Here is a 16,810-nt window from a genome sequence, read left to right as displayed (position 1 = left end):
CGTAGCCTTTTGTGTCTATTTGAGAGGTATTCTAAACTTAAAAGATTTTTAAAAGGAGCAATGGTGGGTTTTTTTTCTTCTTATTTTGATTGTTAAACCATACTCTACTTTGACACCACAATATAGAAATAGATTTACTTTGGAACAAACTACAAAGACATTTACACAGGTGGTGACAACTTAATTGTCTACCTAGAGAGTTGGAACAGCTTGCTGGGCTGAGTTATTATAAATCCTGTCCGAGGCGTTCTATTTCTTCAATCAGGAAGTCAATGTCTTGGTGAGTTGCCGCAGGGTTGGAGATGACCATGCGGAAGAAGTTGACCTTGTCCCCCAGGGGCTGGTAGCTGACCATTGTTGTTCCCTGCTCCATCATCCTGGCTTTGATGACTGGGGCCACCTGTGGGAGGAATCACACGGGCGTAAGTGACTACTTCTCCCAGGGCCTCTCTCTTCCTCAAGGAACCCAATAGGCAAATAGCAGCTGTAGTTTTTAATTCAACAGGACCACAATTCTTTGCTTTTGAAGGAATTGCCTCCAAATTTTTATAGGCTCAGAACGCTGGTACCATTTCATACATTCAATATCCACTGTATTAGGCTATCAGGCAATTGCTACCTTAGCCTTCAGCTAGTGTTTTGGGAGAACAGGAAGACTCAGGTTTTGGTCTCAGGGCTAAATGGTTTAGTGATACAACATCTGGAGGTGGGCCTTCCCCTCAGTATAAAATCATTGGAAATAAGACTTGGTTCAAGGCCGGGCATGATGGCGCACGCTTGTAATCCCCGCGCTTGGGAGGCAGAGATAGGAGGATTGCACAGGTTTGAAGCCAGCCGCACTGGCTTAAGATACCCTGTTTCCAAATTTTAAAAAAAAGTATAAAATAGGTATGGGAGTGTAGCCCGGAGGTAGAAGGGTTTCCAGGATTCCCAGTACCACACACACACACACACACACACACACACACACACACACACACACACGGCATGGTTCAGAGAATTGTTACCAAGAGGTGAACCTCTGTGTCAAGCAATATATGAAGAGACTTCTTGCAACTTTCTTGGGATCCTAAACTTTCCTAGTTTCTCTCTCTTTGTCTGTGTGTGTGTGTGTGGGGGGGTACTGAGGCTCAAAACCAGAGGCAGTCTACTCGGAGGTAGAACACCTCAGCTTTCAGAATACCCCCAGTCCTATTTTATTTTTTATTTTTAAACAGGATCTCTCACTGGGTTGCCGAGAGTCTCACTAAATTGCAAGGTTGGACTCAGACCCGCTTCCTCTGGTCTCTAGCTTCTTTTCATTTTCTTTGTGCACTGCCCCCATGTATAAGACATTCTAAAAGATTATTCCTTGATAATAGGAAGAATCAGCTGGGGCGCAAAGCTGAATCCAAGAGGACTTCACATAGTGAAGCCTATCACAGGCAAGATTTTACAGTGGTTATGTCAGGCTGTTCATAACAGCCCCCATAGTTCTCGGTGGTTATGGAATCGAGTTCCAGCTCTTTGCTTGGCACGGAGGCCTTTGGTCATCCAGCTCTGAGGATCCATGCTCCTCTGCTCATCAACATGAGTCTTAACTCTGCCTAGTATATCAGATATCACTCGAATGTCCCATTCATATTTCCTATCTCACACCTGTCATTGAGCTAACCATGTTACACATGTTCTTTTGTGTTTAGATTTCCTTCCTCTCCCAGGTCACATCCTCCACCCAGTAAGAACTCCAACACAGTCCTCTAGCTGCCATCAGCCCTTTCCTACCTGCTCTAGCCCATTCATGTCTTTCTTCTTCCAACTACAGGATCCTTACCCAGAGGTTCTGACTACATGCTAATTTGCTATTGACCTTTTACAGATGAGCAAATACATTTTCTCTTTATACTTCAATGTAAACTCCTGGCACGTAGGTGCAGTGTTATTTACTTCTTTTATCTTTCAGCATGGTGGTAGGTACACACTGAAGGCTTTCTCAGTTCTAATTGACTAGAAAGAACAGCACAATAGCAAAAGTATGTGGGAAGAGACATATGCTTAAGTTGTGTCTAACTGGATGAATAACCTGCTCAGATGTAGTGTTTAGAAATAAAACATCTGGCCGGGCATGGTGGCGCACGCTTGTTATTCCAGCATTCGGGAGGCTGAGACCGGAGGATTGCAGTTCACAGACAGCCTCAGCTACTTAGTGAGGCCCTCTGTAACTTAGCGAGATTCTGTTTCAAAAATAAAAGAATAAAAAATAGGGCAGAGGGTGTAGCTTGGAGGTCGAATACTCCTGGGTTCCATCCCCAGACCCCCCCCCCCACACACACACAAAAAGGGAAATAAAACATCTGATTTTTTTTTCATTCATTGCTGCAGATATACAACCAGGAATGGTAGATGCCAGAGGAGTTTAGCCTATTTGAGATATACCTGGTCAGACACTGTTGAAAATAAGGACCGTGTCTTATCGATGCAGTGGGATTCATCTTAAATGAAGGAGGGTGGAATTCAAATGTTGTTAAGGACATGTAGCCGGGCATGGTGGCACACGCTTGTAATTCCTGTACTTGGGAGGCTGAGACGGGAGGATCGCAGGCTTGAAACCAGACTTGAGGACCTTCACAACTTAGTGAGACTCTGTTTCCAAATAAGAAATAAGATTGGGCTGGGGGTTTAGGTCAGAGGTAGAATGCCCCTGGGTTCAACAATCCCCACCAAAAAAAAAAAAAAAGAAGAAGAACATGAGACCTGTGGAGGTAACCACTGCTTTACCACGGGGGGTTTTCATCTACAAAGCTTTCAGTGCACAAAACCAACAAGATTCCCCTGAGGTCCAACTAGCAGTTGGGTACTAAAGACAAAGCCAACAGAGAGACTTCAGTCTTAACTTTCAGTTCACATTCTGAAAATAGTTTCTTCATCTGTAAACAAATGCAGATAATGATTGCAGCACAGGGATCTTCTGGTTCGGGTCTCGCTTAAAGAGTTTTTCCATTCCTTCCTGCCCTTTTCTTGTTCCATGAAAGGGAAAAAGAACTTTTTCTCGTCCCACCTTCCACCCTGGGAGGTGATATAAAGAGGGACATTTCTGTTGGATTATTTTTTTCTCTCACCTGAAGGATTAAGGATGTATACAGAGCTCTGGACCCATTTCAGGGAATAAATATAAATAAATTTCAAACATCTCGAGTCTGGGATTAAATTCTGAAAATAAATCTACTAGGGTATTTTAGCCTAAGGACATAGAATATATGGCTTTGTGCTGAGAGGCACAGCAAGTTAACACTTTCCTGGGAAGAAAAATCCCAAATTAGAAAAGGAATTCTAGGCCTATATGGCTGTAGAAATTTAAGGGAAAAAAATCACATTGCCATTCCTTAAATTTATTTGTACAAGACATGCTTGAGTTTTAGTATTGATAAGACAAGGATATTGCTTTTACTCAAGTGACCTGAAATCTGATTTCATCTTTATGGACAACTTAAGCCAAAACACCTAAGAATGACACAAGTTATTAAGGAAAATCAGCGCAGACTTTTCAGATGAATGCAAATCAAAGGTCAAAGATTAGTGTAAACAGCCACATCCCAGACAGACTTTGATATAAAGTGAAACTGAATCCTCCCAGCTCCTGCAGCAAGCTGAATTGGGAGCAATCGCAGCTGTCTAAATACGTAGACTTTTACATTCAGAAAATGCCAATGAACTAAAATCAACTGCAACATGGAACATTTACTTATAGCAATTCTTCTAATTACAAGTTCAAAATGAAGACAAGATTCTGAGTATTCTGATCAATATAGAGAGTTTTCTTATGTTTTTAAATTTTAAAATCAGATTCTTGACTTTCTAAGTAAGGAAAGTCAATTGGGAAAGAGAAGAACTTCATAGTAAAGAATTCACTAGAGGTCAGTAAGAGCTGCTTTTGGGGCTGCCTTAGGAGTTTTAGGGTCTTTTTTCCTCCCTTGTGATATGAGTTTTGTCAATCCTTTAAAAAACGGCAGCCAGGAGACTGCATAGTTTAAATCTCCATTTCTTTCCACCTAATAGGGCTTATTTTCATCATGAAGTAACCCCATCAGCTACTGCAGAAGTGTATTTTTCACCATATATTAAAAAGCCTTTTTGCTTTTAAGTCTTTGAAGCCTGAACTTTCTTTGGCAAACAGGAACGCAGAAGAAGAGTCATAAATACCTGTTAAAATATCACCAATTAGATTCCCCCATTACACTTAATAGCAGAGTCACCTCAACTATGAGGCCAAATTACTTCCTTCCTTATTTATTATTAAATCCACTGATTTTTTTGAAAATTGCCAATTAGTATAGGGCTATAAAAGCTAGTTGTCTGTCAACAGGTGAATGGATAAAGAAAATGTGGTATATACACACAATGAAATTTTACTCCGCTGTAAAGAAAAACAAAACTCTGTCATTCACAGGAAAATGACTGGAGCTAGAGAGTATTCTTCTAAGTGAGACCAGCCAGTTGCAGAAAGTCAAGGGTTGTGTGTTTTCTCTCATCGGTGGAAAAAGAGAGAGAAGATAGGAAGTAAAAATGAACTCAGATAAGAGAAAGACCAGGAGAATAGCGGAAGGGGTTTGGGGGAAGGAGGTTGGGAGGGAAAATAGGATTGAGGAAGGGAACCGTTTAAATAACATTATGTCCACATATGAGGGTCTCACTATCAATTTCACTAACATGTGCAGGGTAGGGCAGGAGAGCGGGTGGGATCCAGAGGAAAACACACCAAATCCTGTGTGTGTGTGTGTGTGTGTGTGTGTGTGTGTGTGTGTGTGTGTGTGTGATTATGTCACTTTGAAATTCACTATGATGTGTAATTATAATGCACCACTAAAAGTACATAGAAAGAGCTGACAGAAGAGGTCTACATCATGGCTAAAAGCAATTAAATTAGGAGGAGGTGCTGGGAGTGTAGCCCAGTGGAAAAGGACTTGCTTAGCATTCCAAAGTCCTGGGTTTGATTCCCTAACACAAGGGAAAACCAACCAACCAAACAAACAAACAAACAACCAAACAACAAATAATCAACCAATCAACTAACCAACCAACCAAACAATCACCTAACCAACCAACCAACCAACCAACCAACCAACCAACTGAACAAACGAACAACCAACCAACCAACCAACCAACCAACCAAACAAACAAATAATCAACCAACCAATCAACTAACCAACCAACCAACCAACCAACCAACCAACCAACCAACCAAATGAACAAACAACCAAATAACCAAACAAATAAATAATCAACCAAACAATCAACTAACCAACCAATAGGATAATGAAAAGAAGAACCCGCAATACAAGAGATGATCAATTGACCAGCCTTTTAGGGATGAGAATGTAGCTCAGTGGTTGAGTGTGTGCCTTGTATGCTTGAGGTCCTGGGTTCAATTCCCTAATGCCACAAAAGAAAAAGACCAGCCTTTTGGTTCTTGTTGGATAACATCCACCTAGAGTCTGCATGATGCCGCTTCCCTGTGTCTAAGGTGTTTGCGCGCGGCCCTGTCCTCATCAGGCCCTGAGCATCCTCCATCTCCTTTGGCTGACTGACCACATGCCATCTGCACATTTTAGTCCTGCTGGAGCAGCAAGAAATGTACCAGCAGTCTCAAGTTTACCTCATTTGAGGATGTGTGGCTTGTGTTAGCAATAACCACTTCTGTGATCTAGATATCTCTTCTGAACCCAGGGCACCCTGGGAAAATGCTTTGTTCCTGAAGGCTGGTCCCTTCCTTATTGTGGAATATGCAAACGAAACTTGTTGTCTCAAGTTCCAGAGTTGAAATCCTAACCCCCAATGCTATGATACCGGGAGGCAGGGTCTTTAGAAGGCTTTGTCACTATCGATGGTTTTAATGCCTTATAAACGAGACCCCTAGGAGCTCCTTCTGCCTCTTTCCCCCATGTGAAGACAGAGTAAGGAAAACACCATTAACCAGGCAGCAGGTCCTCAGCAAACAGAATTTGCCACACCTTGAGCCTGGACTTCCAGCCAGCAGACCTATGAGAAATAACATTCCTGAAGTTTACAAGCCCCCTCCCTACCCCGAGTCTATGGTCGTTTGATACTGAAGCCTGAAAAGACTAAGAAAGTATTTTAGCTCAACAAATGATCTTTGAGAGAGCTGGGTGTGGTAGTATACACTTGTAATCCCAGTACCTGAGAGGCTGAGACAGGAGGATTGCAGATTTGAGGACAGCCTCAGCAAGTAGTGAGGCTCTCATCAACCTGGCGAGATTCTATTTCCAAATAAAAACAAAATAGGGCTGAAGGTGTAGCTCGAAGGTTGAATGCCCTTGTGCTTAAAAAAAAAAGATTTTTGAGTGCCTGTTCTGTTGTATGCTAAAGCCCTACACCAGGCACAAGGGTACAATGAATAGTGTTGGGCTTTGTCTTGTCCAGAATTAGGCTGTGTTCACTTATTTCCTACACACTACACAGAAGGGCCCATGTTTTCCTCCATTTGGGATCTATGTTAGCATTGACTAGGAGAACTGCTCCAGCCAGTATGACAGTCACTAGTCATGAGTGACAGTTGGAATGTGTAGCTGGGCACAGTGGTGTATATTTGTAATCCCAGTACTTGGCAGGCTGAGATAGGAGGATTGGACGTTTAAGGCTAGCCTCAGCAATTTAGCAAGATCCTTAGCTACTTAGCAAGACCCCGTTTCAAAAATAAAAAACCTAAAGGGCGCGGGGGTGTAGCTTGGAGGAGGCAGGATGCCCCTGATTTCAATCTCTAGTGCAAAAAAAAAAAAAAAAAACCCAAAAAGAAAGAAAGAATAAAGAAATGTGGTGGCTAGTGCTAATGTGGCTGATAAATTTAACTTAAAATTTAATTTAATTTTTTTAATTTTTTGGTGGTACTGGGGTTCCTGGAAACCTTTCTACCACTGGGCTACACTCCCAGACCTATTTTTATACTTTTTTATTTGGAAACAGGGTCTCTTAAACCAGCAAGGCTGGCTTCGAACTTGCACGATCCTCCTGTCTCTGCCTCCCAAGCCTGGCTGAATTTAATTTTAATTGATTTAAATTTGACTGTAAGCCGGGCGTGGTGGCGCACGCTTGTAATTCCCGCGCTAGGGAGGCGGAGACAGGAGGATCGCACAGGTTCGAAGCCAGCCGCGCGTGCTGGCTTAGGAGACCCTGTTTCCAAATAAAAAATGTAAAAATAGGTCTGAGAGTGTAGCCTGGAGGTAGAAGGGCTTCCAGGAACCCCAGTACCACCAAAAAAATAAAAATAAATAAATAAAGAAAGAAAGAAATAAGCTAGGTATGGTGGCACATGCTTGTAATCCCAACATATGGGAGGCTGAGAAAGGAGGATCGTGGTTTGAGGACAACTTCAGCTACCCTGTTTCAAAATAAAAAATAAAAAATAGCGCTGGGGGTGTAGCTCGGAGGTCCAATGACCTGGGTTCCATCCCCAGTACCGCTAATAAGTAAGTAAGTAAGTAAATAAATAAATAAATAAATAAATAAATAAATTTGACTGTAAATAGTCTATTGCATTGGACAGTGCCGATTTCTTCTGAGCTCTTTCCTTTCTTCTCAGTGTGTGAGATTTTAATGGCTTCTGGGCATTGCATTTTAAGGGTCTTTGAGTTAATAAGGACCTTTTTTGAAATATTATTGACCTAGACAAACAAAAGCTAACTTCGGTATTTCACGGGATTCCATTTTTATTTCCAAATCTGAAGTGTTTAATTCTCTCTAATTAAAATGGAGTCACAGCAGAGAGAAAAATCAAAATTAACTTTGTAATCCCTGGAGACTTTCAAATTGGAATTACTAACAGTGTACAGATTCTAACTGCTGTCCTCAGGAAATAATTTCCACCCCCTTCCCAGGTGCAAGATGTGCTCCACTCTAAGGGGCGTTTGAAGAGCTGTGTTGAAATATGGGAAACTTGGAATTGGACTTGTTCTAAGAAAATGAAAAAGAAAACACCTTTGGGGCCTGTATTTCTCTGTTCATCTTCCCATCCTTCACCCAGCAACAATGAACTGATGTGAGAAATGAATTCAGCCAACTTACGTTGGGTTGTCCGTCTGATTAGCACATTTATCGAACAAGTAAAAAGCGATGAGAATGAGAAAAAGCTACGTTTCTAACTTGTTCAATAAAATCAGCTGATAAGATAATTTTCGGTATAAAGAAGCAACACCATAATATTTCAGGAAAAATATGAGTTCTTTCTCAAATGATCATAGGCTCATATATGCTGGGTTTTGAACCCAGGGGCATTCTACCTCTGAGCTACACGCCTAGCCTAATTTCTTATTCTTTATTTTGAAGCAGGGTCTCATTAAGTTGCCCAGGCCTCACTAAGTAGCCTGCGATCCTCCTGTCTCAGCCTTTCACGTACTAGGATTACAAGTGTGCACTACCACGCCCGGCCTACGAGACTTTAAATACCTGGCATGGGTCATGCCCGGGACACAAGATATACTCTAAATGGTGGCTGGTATAATTACTGTTCCTTGTCTTGTGATCTTTGGGGTCACATATCTCTAAAGACCCCACAGGACAACCTTGATCCTGGTATCTACAGAGGATGAGCAGAAACTTTGTTTTCTAATCATTTCTTTGATTTCTAATAATTTCTATCCATTTCTCCTTTGTGTTTACAGCAGAGCCCCAGTTTTGCTTGGGAAATCAACTGACTTCCACAAGGGTCCTTGCTGCTTTCTGAATGCAACTAAAGATGATCACTTAATATCTAATTTTAAGACATCATAAACTCTCAAAAAATAAAAATAAAGAATTATTTGAGTGATGTGTGCATATATGCCTCTACTATCTTGTACTCCATTAAGATGCATGTCTAAAGGCCGGGCGTGGTGGTGCACGCTTGTAATCCCAGCATTCGGGAGACCGAGACCAGAGCATCGCGGTTCGCGGACAGCCCCAGCTACTTAGAGGCCCTCCGCAACTCAGTGAGACCCTGTTTCAAAATAAAGAATAAGCCGGGCGTGGTGGCACAAGCTTGTAATACCCGCTCCTGGGAGGCGGAGACAGGAGGATTGTGCAGGTTTGAAGCCAGCCGCACTGGCTTAAGAGATCCTGTTTCCAAATAAAAATATAAAAATGGAGTGTAACCCGGAGGTAGAAGGATTTCCAGGAACCCCAGTACCACCAAAAAAAAAAAAAAAAAAGTAAAAATTTGGGCAGGGGGTGTAGCTCGGAAGTCAAATGCCTCTGGGTTCCATCCCCAGACCCACAAAGAAAAAAAGATGCATGACTAAAATACACCAATAAAAAGTAATTTTAAAAAGAGCTGTGAAACACCTAGATGCGGGGCAGACTCTGCACCGAGTCACATTTCTCAAAGATGCGTGTGTATGTCGTAAAGAAAACGGGCGGGCCTCAGAACCCCACACGCCCTGGATGGGAGAGCTCGCAGCACTTACCTTCGAGAGGCGACTCATTCGCTCTTCATTGTCTTCCAGAACACGCAAGCTGGGAGGTATGTACCAGAAGCAGACATTTGTGTGCTGAGGCTACAAAGAGGAAAGTCAGCTTCACACACGGACCAAAAGGGCAATTGGGAAAATTCCCAGGGCATTTCAACGTTACTTGTCCATCAGTATCAGGATACAATTCCTACTTTTAAAACAGTAGCTACCTTTGGAGAGCCTAATTTCACACTGCATAGAGTTATTTGTGAGTTTGATGTTCATTCCAGCTCAAAAGAGCTACCTGCCACCCCCTGCTTCCCCTTCTTGTCCCCCCACCCCTTAGCTGTATAGCACATTGCTTACACCAGAAAATATCAGTAATGAACGTTGGACTCCGCTATACTTTGGGGGATTGTGGGAATCTGAATTCATACATACCTTTCCATCAAACACCATCTCGTATCCTTCTCGGTTTTTGATGATATTGTATAAATACTCTGCTAGCTCCAAACACTTATCAATATGGGCTTCAAACCCAGTAGTCCCCTAAGGAGAAAAGAAGAAAGCCCGTTAAGCAGCTGAGGATGCGCGTGGCGTTTTGAAGCGGAGATGTGGGCGCCGCGAGCCCCTGCGATGGACGGTCATTCTGCGGCTTCCGTCTCTGTGCTCTCTGGCACTTTCCCTACACAAGACTATTTCTAGAGGCCTCTGGAAATCCTTCCCCTTTAATTCCCTCCTGTGCGGGCTTTAGTTCCTTTTCATTACTGTTCTCTGCAGCTGACTCCTCTTCCTCCTGAGCCTCCATTTCCCAGGTAATTATTTTGATTAATCAAGGGGAAAATTTGCCGCTGCAGTTCATGGACTCCATCATGGGCGCCCTTAACATCAGAGGGACGGGGCTGGTCTCTTCCTGCAGATAAGAAGCACCATCAGAGGGCCCTCCCGCAGGATGCCTGCTTAGCCCCACCCCCGGACCCCGACTTTGTTCACCGCTGCACCCCCTCCCTCCCCATCCCGTGGAGAACAATTAGGGTAGCTGCTGGCTGAATGGGAGCTGAGCAAATGAATGAATGCTTCTTGGGGCCGATGTGTCGTGAGCCCGCTGTCATTCTGCATACTCTTTAGTGCTCTCCTTTCAGGATGGATAAATGATGGGCACAGAGGTCTTTTACTTTCCAGCTCTGGAAGCACTGGGTCTGGGCATAGGAAGAGCAGCTCGGTAGCCTGAGACGAGAGCTGCTGAGCCGCCGTCAGACGCACTAGGAATTACTTTTCAAAATGGCTGTTGACTGCTCTCCTTCGGCATTTACTAAGTATTAGCAGGGCGCCCGGGGAAACAGCTAATGCTCTTCCCAGAAGTGCTCCGAGCTAGCCTGCCAGTAACTAATCCAACACAGAAGCGAGCAGGAGCAAGATGGATGAAGATTAGCTGGGCTCCCTTCCTGTTCCTGCAGAGCCTCGTCCCTCTTTAAAGGGGACCTGACCTAGCCCAGCAATGGCGACTTCTCAGACATTTAACAAGCTACACTTGGGCTCAGAAATTCATTTCTTTGGAGACTGCTGCCCCAGCTGATTGGCTCAAGGGGGCTGACAGCTGCTGACGATCCGAGGGTGGGCTCCGCAACATCTGTGCTACAAGCTCCAAGCACCATGGGAGCTAAGAAACTAGAATTGGTTTAGCCTGACCTGGCAGCTGGGCTTCGCTTGAAATGGACCCTGGCTCTGCAGAAGGCTTCAGAAAGGACTGGCTGGCCAGGAAGCAAATCGCTCCTAAGGACATGTGTGTGTGTCATAAGAGGATGCTTCTGAAATAAGAACAGAATCCCTTGCTGCCCTCTCCAGTTTGACTGCCACCCTCTCCAACTGGACAGTAGCTACCTAAGTGTCCTACAATCCATTTAATTAATTAGTTAATTAATTTAATGGTACTGGGGATGGGATCCAGGGGCATTCTATCTCCGAGCTACATCCCCAGCCCTATTTTTTATTCTTTTTATTTATTTTTATTTTTCGGTGGTATTGGGGGGGATGGAACCCTTCTGCCTCCGGGCTACACTCCCAGACCTATTTTATATTTTATTTGGAAACAGGGTCTCTTAAGTCAGCGCGGCTGGCTTCGAACCTGCGCGATCCTCCTGTCTCTGCCTCCCAAGTGCGGGGATTACAAGCGTGCGCCACCACGCCCGGCAGAACCTACTGATTTTATCTATCCTGTTCAAGTTCCAACTCAAAGGTCGTGTGTGTGTGTGTGTGTGTGTGTGTGTGTGTGTGTGTTGTACTGGGGATTAAACCCAAGGAAGTTCTATCTCTGAGTTACACCCCTAGCCCCCTTTTTAAATTTTTTGTTTTGAAACAGGATCTTGCTAGGTTACTTAGAGTCTCACTACATTGCTGAGGCTGTCCTCGAACCTGTGATCCTCCGGTCTTAGCCTCCCAAGTACTGGGTTACAGGTCATCTCTTGATAAAGCTTTCTTGATGATAAAACTAGAAATAGATTCCCCATTCTTTAAATCCTCAAGGTGTGTGTGTGTGTGTGTGTGTGTGTGTGTGTGTGTAGCAATTATATTTGGTTTTATATGACAAGCACCTCTGCATTTATCTTATCTTGCCTAGAAAATGGTAATGTCTTTATCTCATCCCATTCAATGCCAGGCACAATAACAAATACTCGATATCAATTTATTAAATTAATAATATTTTAGACAGAAAAGGAACATTCAGCCACTTGTTAAAGACTTCCAGACATCAATCTACCTTTAATAATTTTTATTGTTCTTTTTTCCTAACTTGGCATTCCCTTTGTTATCTATGTTTTCAATGAGACAAGAAACCTGCCAGTTTGCACAAACAAATACTAACATGGAGATTTACTTTAAAACCTCAGTAGGTACACAGTAAGCCATCTCTGATATGTAAAAAATTAGGAGTAATAACTAGTAATGGTGGTACATGTCTGTAATTCTAGTACTTGAGGGGCTGAGGAGGTTTGCAAGTTCAAGGTCGGCTCCCACAACTTATGAGACCCTTGTTTCAAAAAATAAAATATATCTTTTATATTTATATAAAATATTTATATATCTTTTATACTTATACCAGCCCATATCTATCTATCCATCCATCTATCTATCTACCTAAATATATACCTAGATAGATAGATAGATAGATAGATAGACAGACAGATAGATAGAAAGATAGGGCTGGGGGTGTAGCTTAGGGGTAGAATACCCCTGGGTTCAATGCCCAATGCCACCCACACATAAAAGGATTTATTTTTTATTTGCCACCGAGTTTTAATCACGGAGGAAATCAATTAACATGGAAAATGATCACCAAGTCGTAGCATCCTGTAATAAGGTATAGACAGACGAAAGACCAGCCCAGTAAGAATAGCTTTCATATCTCATTCCCATGCAGAACACCTCTGGGCAGTCCACATCGGGAGGCTCGTTTTGTGCATATATGTGCCCTACTCAAGTTGTCTTGGACTTGACGGGGTGGCCAGCCTCAGTGCATCTGGCTCCAGTGGTCAGTAACAGATGAGTGTGAAGAATGCTGGCTTACAGTGAGGCTACTATCTTACATGTGGCTTATCTCACTAAGGAGAAGACAGGATTAATGTTCTCTAGGCACATCCGATAAGACAGGGTTTACTGGACTAATGCTTTTCTCCCTCTCCTCCTTGTTACTCCTTTTCAGATCATTTTCTCATTTCTGTGGGGATGCAAAATAGACCATCATAACTAATTCCTCCGTGGTTCTTCTCACAGAGGAGAGGACTTCTCCCCTAGATAGCATGACCAGGAGGGAGCTGGTGGGGTGTGTGTGTGTGTGTGTGTGTGTGTGTGTGTGTGTAGTGCTAGTGACTGAACCCAGGAGCTACCTCTACCTCTGAGCTACACTCCCAGCTTTATCGTTTATTTATTTTTATTTTTTGAAACAAGGTCTCACTAAATTGCAGAGGGCCTCACTAAGTAGCCGAGGCTGGTCATGAATCTGCGATCCTCCTATCTCTGCCTCCCAAGTACTGGGATTACAAGTATGTGTCCACTACACTCGGCTCCAGAGAGCTTTTAATTGGTTAATTATCTCTACCTCTGATCCAGGTTGTAGGACTTGAGTTTATGATTTCAATAATTATTATCACTTCATCTTGCAAAATTTGCAACTTTAGGTTGAAAACCAAATGAAGTTCTTGTCATTTAGGTGTCTAGGTATTTGAAGCTCTGTGTAAGCAATTAAAAGAATGTGTGCTGCTAATCAGTGCACAGCTGTGACTTTTCTTTTTTACTTTCCCCCTTCCTTTCTGAACGCCTTTATTTTTTTTTTTAGCACTTTCAAAACTGGCTCCCTTGCCTTTATTTTGAGTATCACCTGGCTCTGCAGTTTGATTCATATCTGATGTCCTCTGAGTTATTCCTCTGAGAAACAATAGGCTGCCCTGTGCTGGAAAAGAGGCTTCAGATGGAAAAGGAACAGCAGGAACTGATGAACCAGGAGATAAACATTTTTGTGTAAATACAGCTAATGATCATCATCTTAATAAAAACACTGCAGGAAAAAAGCAGACAGAAAGAATGATACCTGCAGTGAGAGACCTTGTACACTAGTTAGAGATCAAGGTTTCCTGAGCTTACATACTAATATTTATGCCTTTCATTTTGTCATCCAATGAAATAAAACCTCATATGAAAGCAGATTGAAGCTGGGTGCAGGGGTGCATGCCTGTAATCCCAGTACTTGGGAGGCTGAGATAGGAAGATTGCAGATTCAAGTGAGCCTTGACAACTTAGTGAGACCTTCAACAATTTAACAAGACCTGATTCAAAACAAATAAAAATGATGATGATGATGAGGAGGATGATGATACTACTACTACTACTACTACTACTAATGATGATGATGATGATGATAAAGGTCTGGGCATAGAGCTTGGAGGTAGAATGCCTCTGGGTTCCATCACCAGTACCACAAAAGTAAATAAATGAAATTATATATATATATATATATATATATATATATATATATATATATATATATATATTAAAGCAGATTAGGAATATGCTGATGTCCTTAGTTTTTTTTTTTTCCTCCAAATGAGTGTCATGCTCAGCAGAGTGAGTCTCTTATTGGGTGGTGGGGATCCGTTACAGGTCGTATCAGGTGCTCAGCTTTCAAGATAATGAAGGGAGTCCCTGCCCCGTGCAAGAGACTCCAGCACGCTCCTCCACCCTTATCAGGTATCACAGAAGAGCCTCACTTCATGTCACTGCCAAATACTCAGGAACATGTAGAGAAAATTCATCTGGGGGACATACCATAAGGGATACAACCCTGAAGGGCATGTAGTCCAGCCATCTCTAGAAACTCTGTTGTTTCTCCATTAAGCAAGACCATCTTTCTATTTAAACTGCCTATTTTGTTCAGAGTGAACTTTACGAGCATTCCACAGATACTTGTGGATTGCGCTGTTTCTCTTCCAAGTCCCCTCTTTTTATTTTTCTTCTTTTCTTCTTAGCTACCCCACCCCCAGCAGAACTGCTCAGGGCAATTCCAGTCACTGGGAAAATATGCACAAACAACAGTGGATGGACTTTTGTCATACCAAACAGGGTTCCTATCTTTTTATACAGACCAGAGGAAGAAGCCATTCCCTGGTCTCCTCCTGCTGACCAAGCGGATTGCTAGCCCCCAAAGGGGCTACCTTTTCATGCTAGTTACTGACAAAGTTTGGGGCCAAATGTGTGTCCTCTCTACTAACTGAGCGGGAGCTCAGGGAATGCCAGTGTCTCCTTTTCCTTTTTTAGGTTTCCTTGGAATACTCCTTTTCAAACACTTTTATATATTTACTGTTGCCTTGAAATTATACATCCTAATGAGATTCAAAGTGATTCAAACATACACGCACACACCACTTGGTATACTGCCTTCTGTATCTCTCTTTGAAGCTGGGTTTCTATAGCATCTACAGGTGGCCGAGGCCCTTACCCAGGAATGAATGAAATCAGGTGGAAGTCGCTGATTTGTGATCTGTAAGTTGGCAATCTGGTCAAAATTAAAAATAAAATCTTTGATCCTTCCAGCCTTCTCACATGCAATGCAAAGGCATGCCTCTGGGAGGCCATGCTGAGCTCTGGCCAGTGCTGCACGCCACCGGCTAGAGTTTACCTTGCAAGGAGATGAGGAACCACCTACTGGTGAATTCTGAAATAAACAGAACCTGGACAGAAGGAGGTGGTATGGTACTTCTGGAATTTTGAAAAGAGCTCTAACATTGGAAGTTATCCTCTGAAATGTCAAAAATAAGCTATCATGGTGGAATGACCCTTTTTTGTTCTCGAAACATTTATTTAAGACTGTATTAACCTATCCAGGGGATCAATCACTAGGCAAAATCCAAGAGTAGAAGAACAAAATACCAACAGCAATAATGGTGACAACAATGAGAAGCATCCATCAAGGTAATTTAAATAAAATTATAAAAATCAAGGTCATTTCAATAGCTAAATTATAGAACCGACCTAGGTGTCCATCAACAGATGAGCAGATGATGAAAATGTGGTAAGACATACACACAACAGAACTCTACTCAGCCATAAAGAAGAACAAAATTATGTCATCTGCAGCAAAATGAATATAGGATATGTAATTTTATTGAGAATATTATGCTAAATGGTATCAGCCGGTTGCAGAAAGTCAACGGTTGTTTATGTTCTCTCCTATGTGGAAGCTAGAGAGAAAATAGGAAACCAAAGGAAATGTAGATAAATGGCGAGAGAGACAGGATAATAGTGACTGATGGATAAAACAGATTAATGTTGAGAGGTGAGGAGGAGAGAGTGGAGAGCTGAAGGACACAGTTCAAATAGTGCTATGTAGAGGCATCACTACCAACCCCACAGATATTGATGTGTGTGTGTGGGGTAGCAGGGTGGAATCCGGAGCAGGTAAGTCAGTATCACTTTTTTCTTTTTTGGTGGTACTGGGGTTCCTGGAAGCCCTTCTGCCTCCAGGCTACACTCCCAGACTTATTTTATATTTTTTTATTTGGAAACAGGGTCTCTTAAGCCAGCGAGGCTGGCTCTGAACCAGCGTGATCCTCCTGTCTCTGCCTCCCAAGCGCGGGGATTACAAGCGTGCGCCACCACGCCCGGCCTAAGTCAGTATCACTTCGAACCTCACTGTGATGCATAATTACAATAAAACAATAAAATACGCCAATAAAGGTGAAAAAATTAAGGTGCTCTGCTATGTACAGCAAAATAGATTTGTTTTCTAGATGAATAGGCATTAGAAGCAACTGGACTTAAAAGGAAACACATAATAGGTTTAAATTCTTGCCCATTTCAAATGCAGGGATGTATACAGGATTAAAGAAACTTAATCTTGAGTA

At 42.6% G+C, this 16,810-nt stretch overlaps 1 protein-coding gene across 1 annotated transcript in view; it reads right to left on the bottom strand.

Annotated features, from left to right (window-relative positions):
• Positions 1-226: 226 nt before the first annotated feature.
• Positions 227-16,810, bottom strand: part of GAD2 (glutamate decarboxylase 2) — a gene marked incomplete at both ends in the record, with an annotated part of 78,894 nt that continues 62,310 nt past the window's right edge. The window contains 3 exons of the mRNA XM_080717254.1: positions 227-400; positions 9,432-9,521; positions 9,858-9,965. Coding sequence (XP_080573380.1) covers positions 227-400; positions 9,432-9,521; positions 9,858-9,965 — 372 coding nt within the window. The remainder of the gene's footprint in view (positions 401-9,431; positions 9,522-9,857; positions 9,966-16,810) is intronic.

Source organism: Muscardinus avellanarius (assembly GCF_963383645.1).
Source record: "Muscardinus avellanarius genome assembly, chromosome: 20".
Classification (NCBI taxonomy): domain Eukaryota; kingdom Metazoa; phylum Chordata; class Mammalia; order Rodentia; family Gliridae; genus Muscardinus; species Muscardinus avellanarius.
This window is presented reverse-complemented; position numbering and strand designations above follow the sequence as displayed.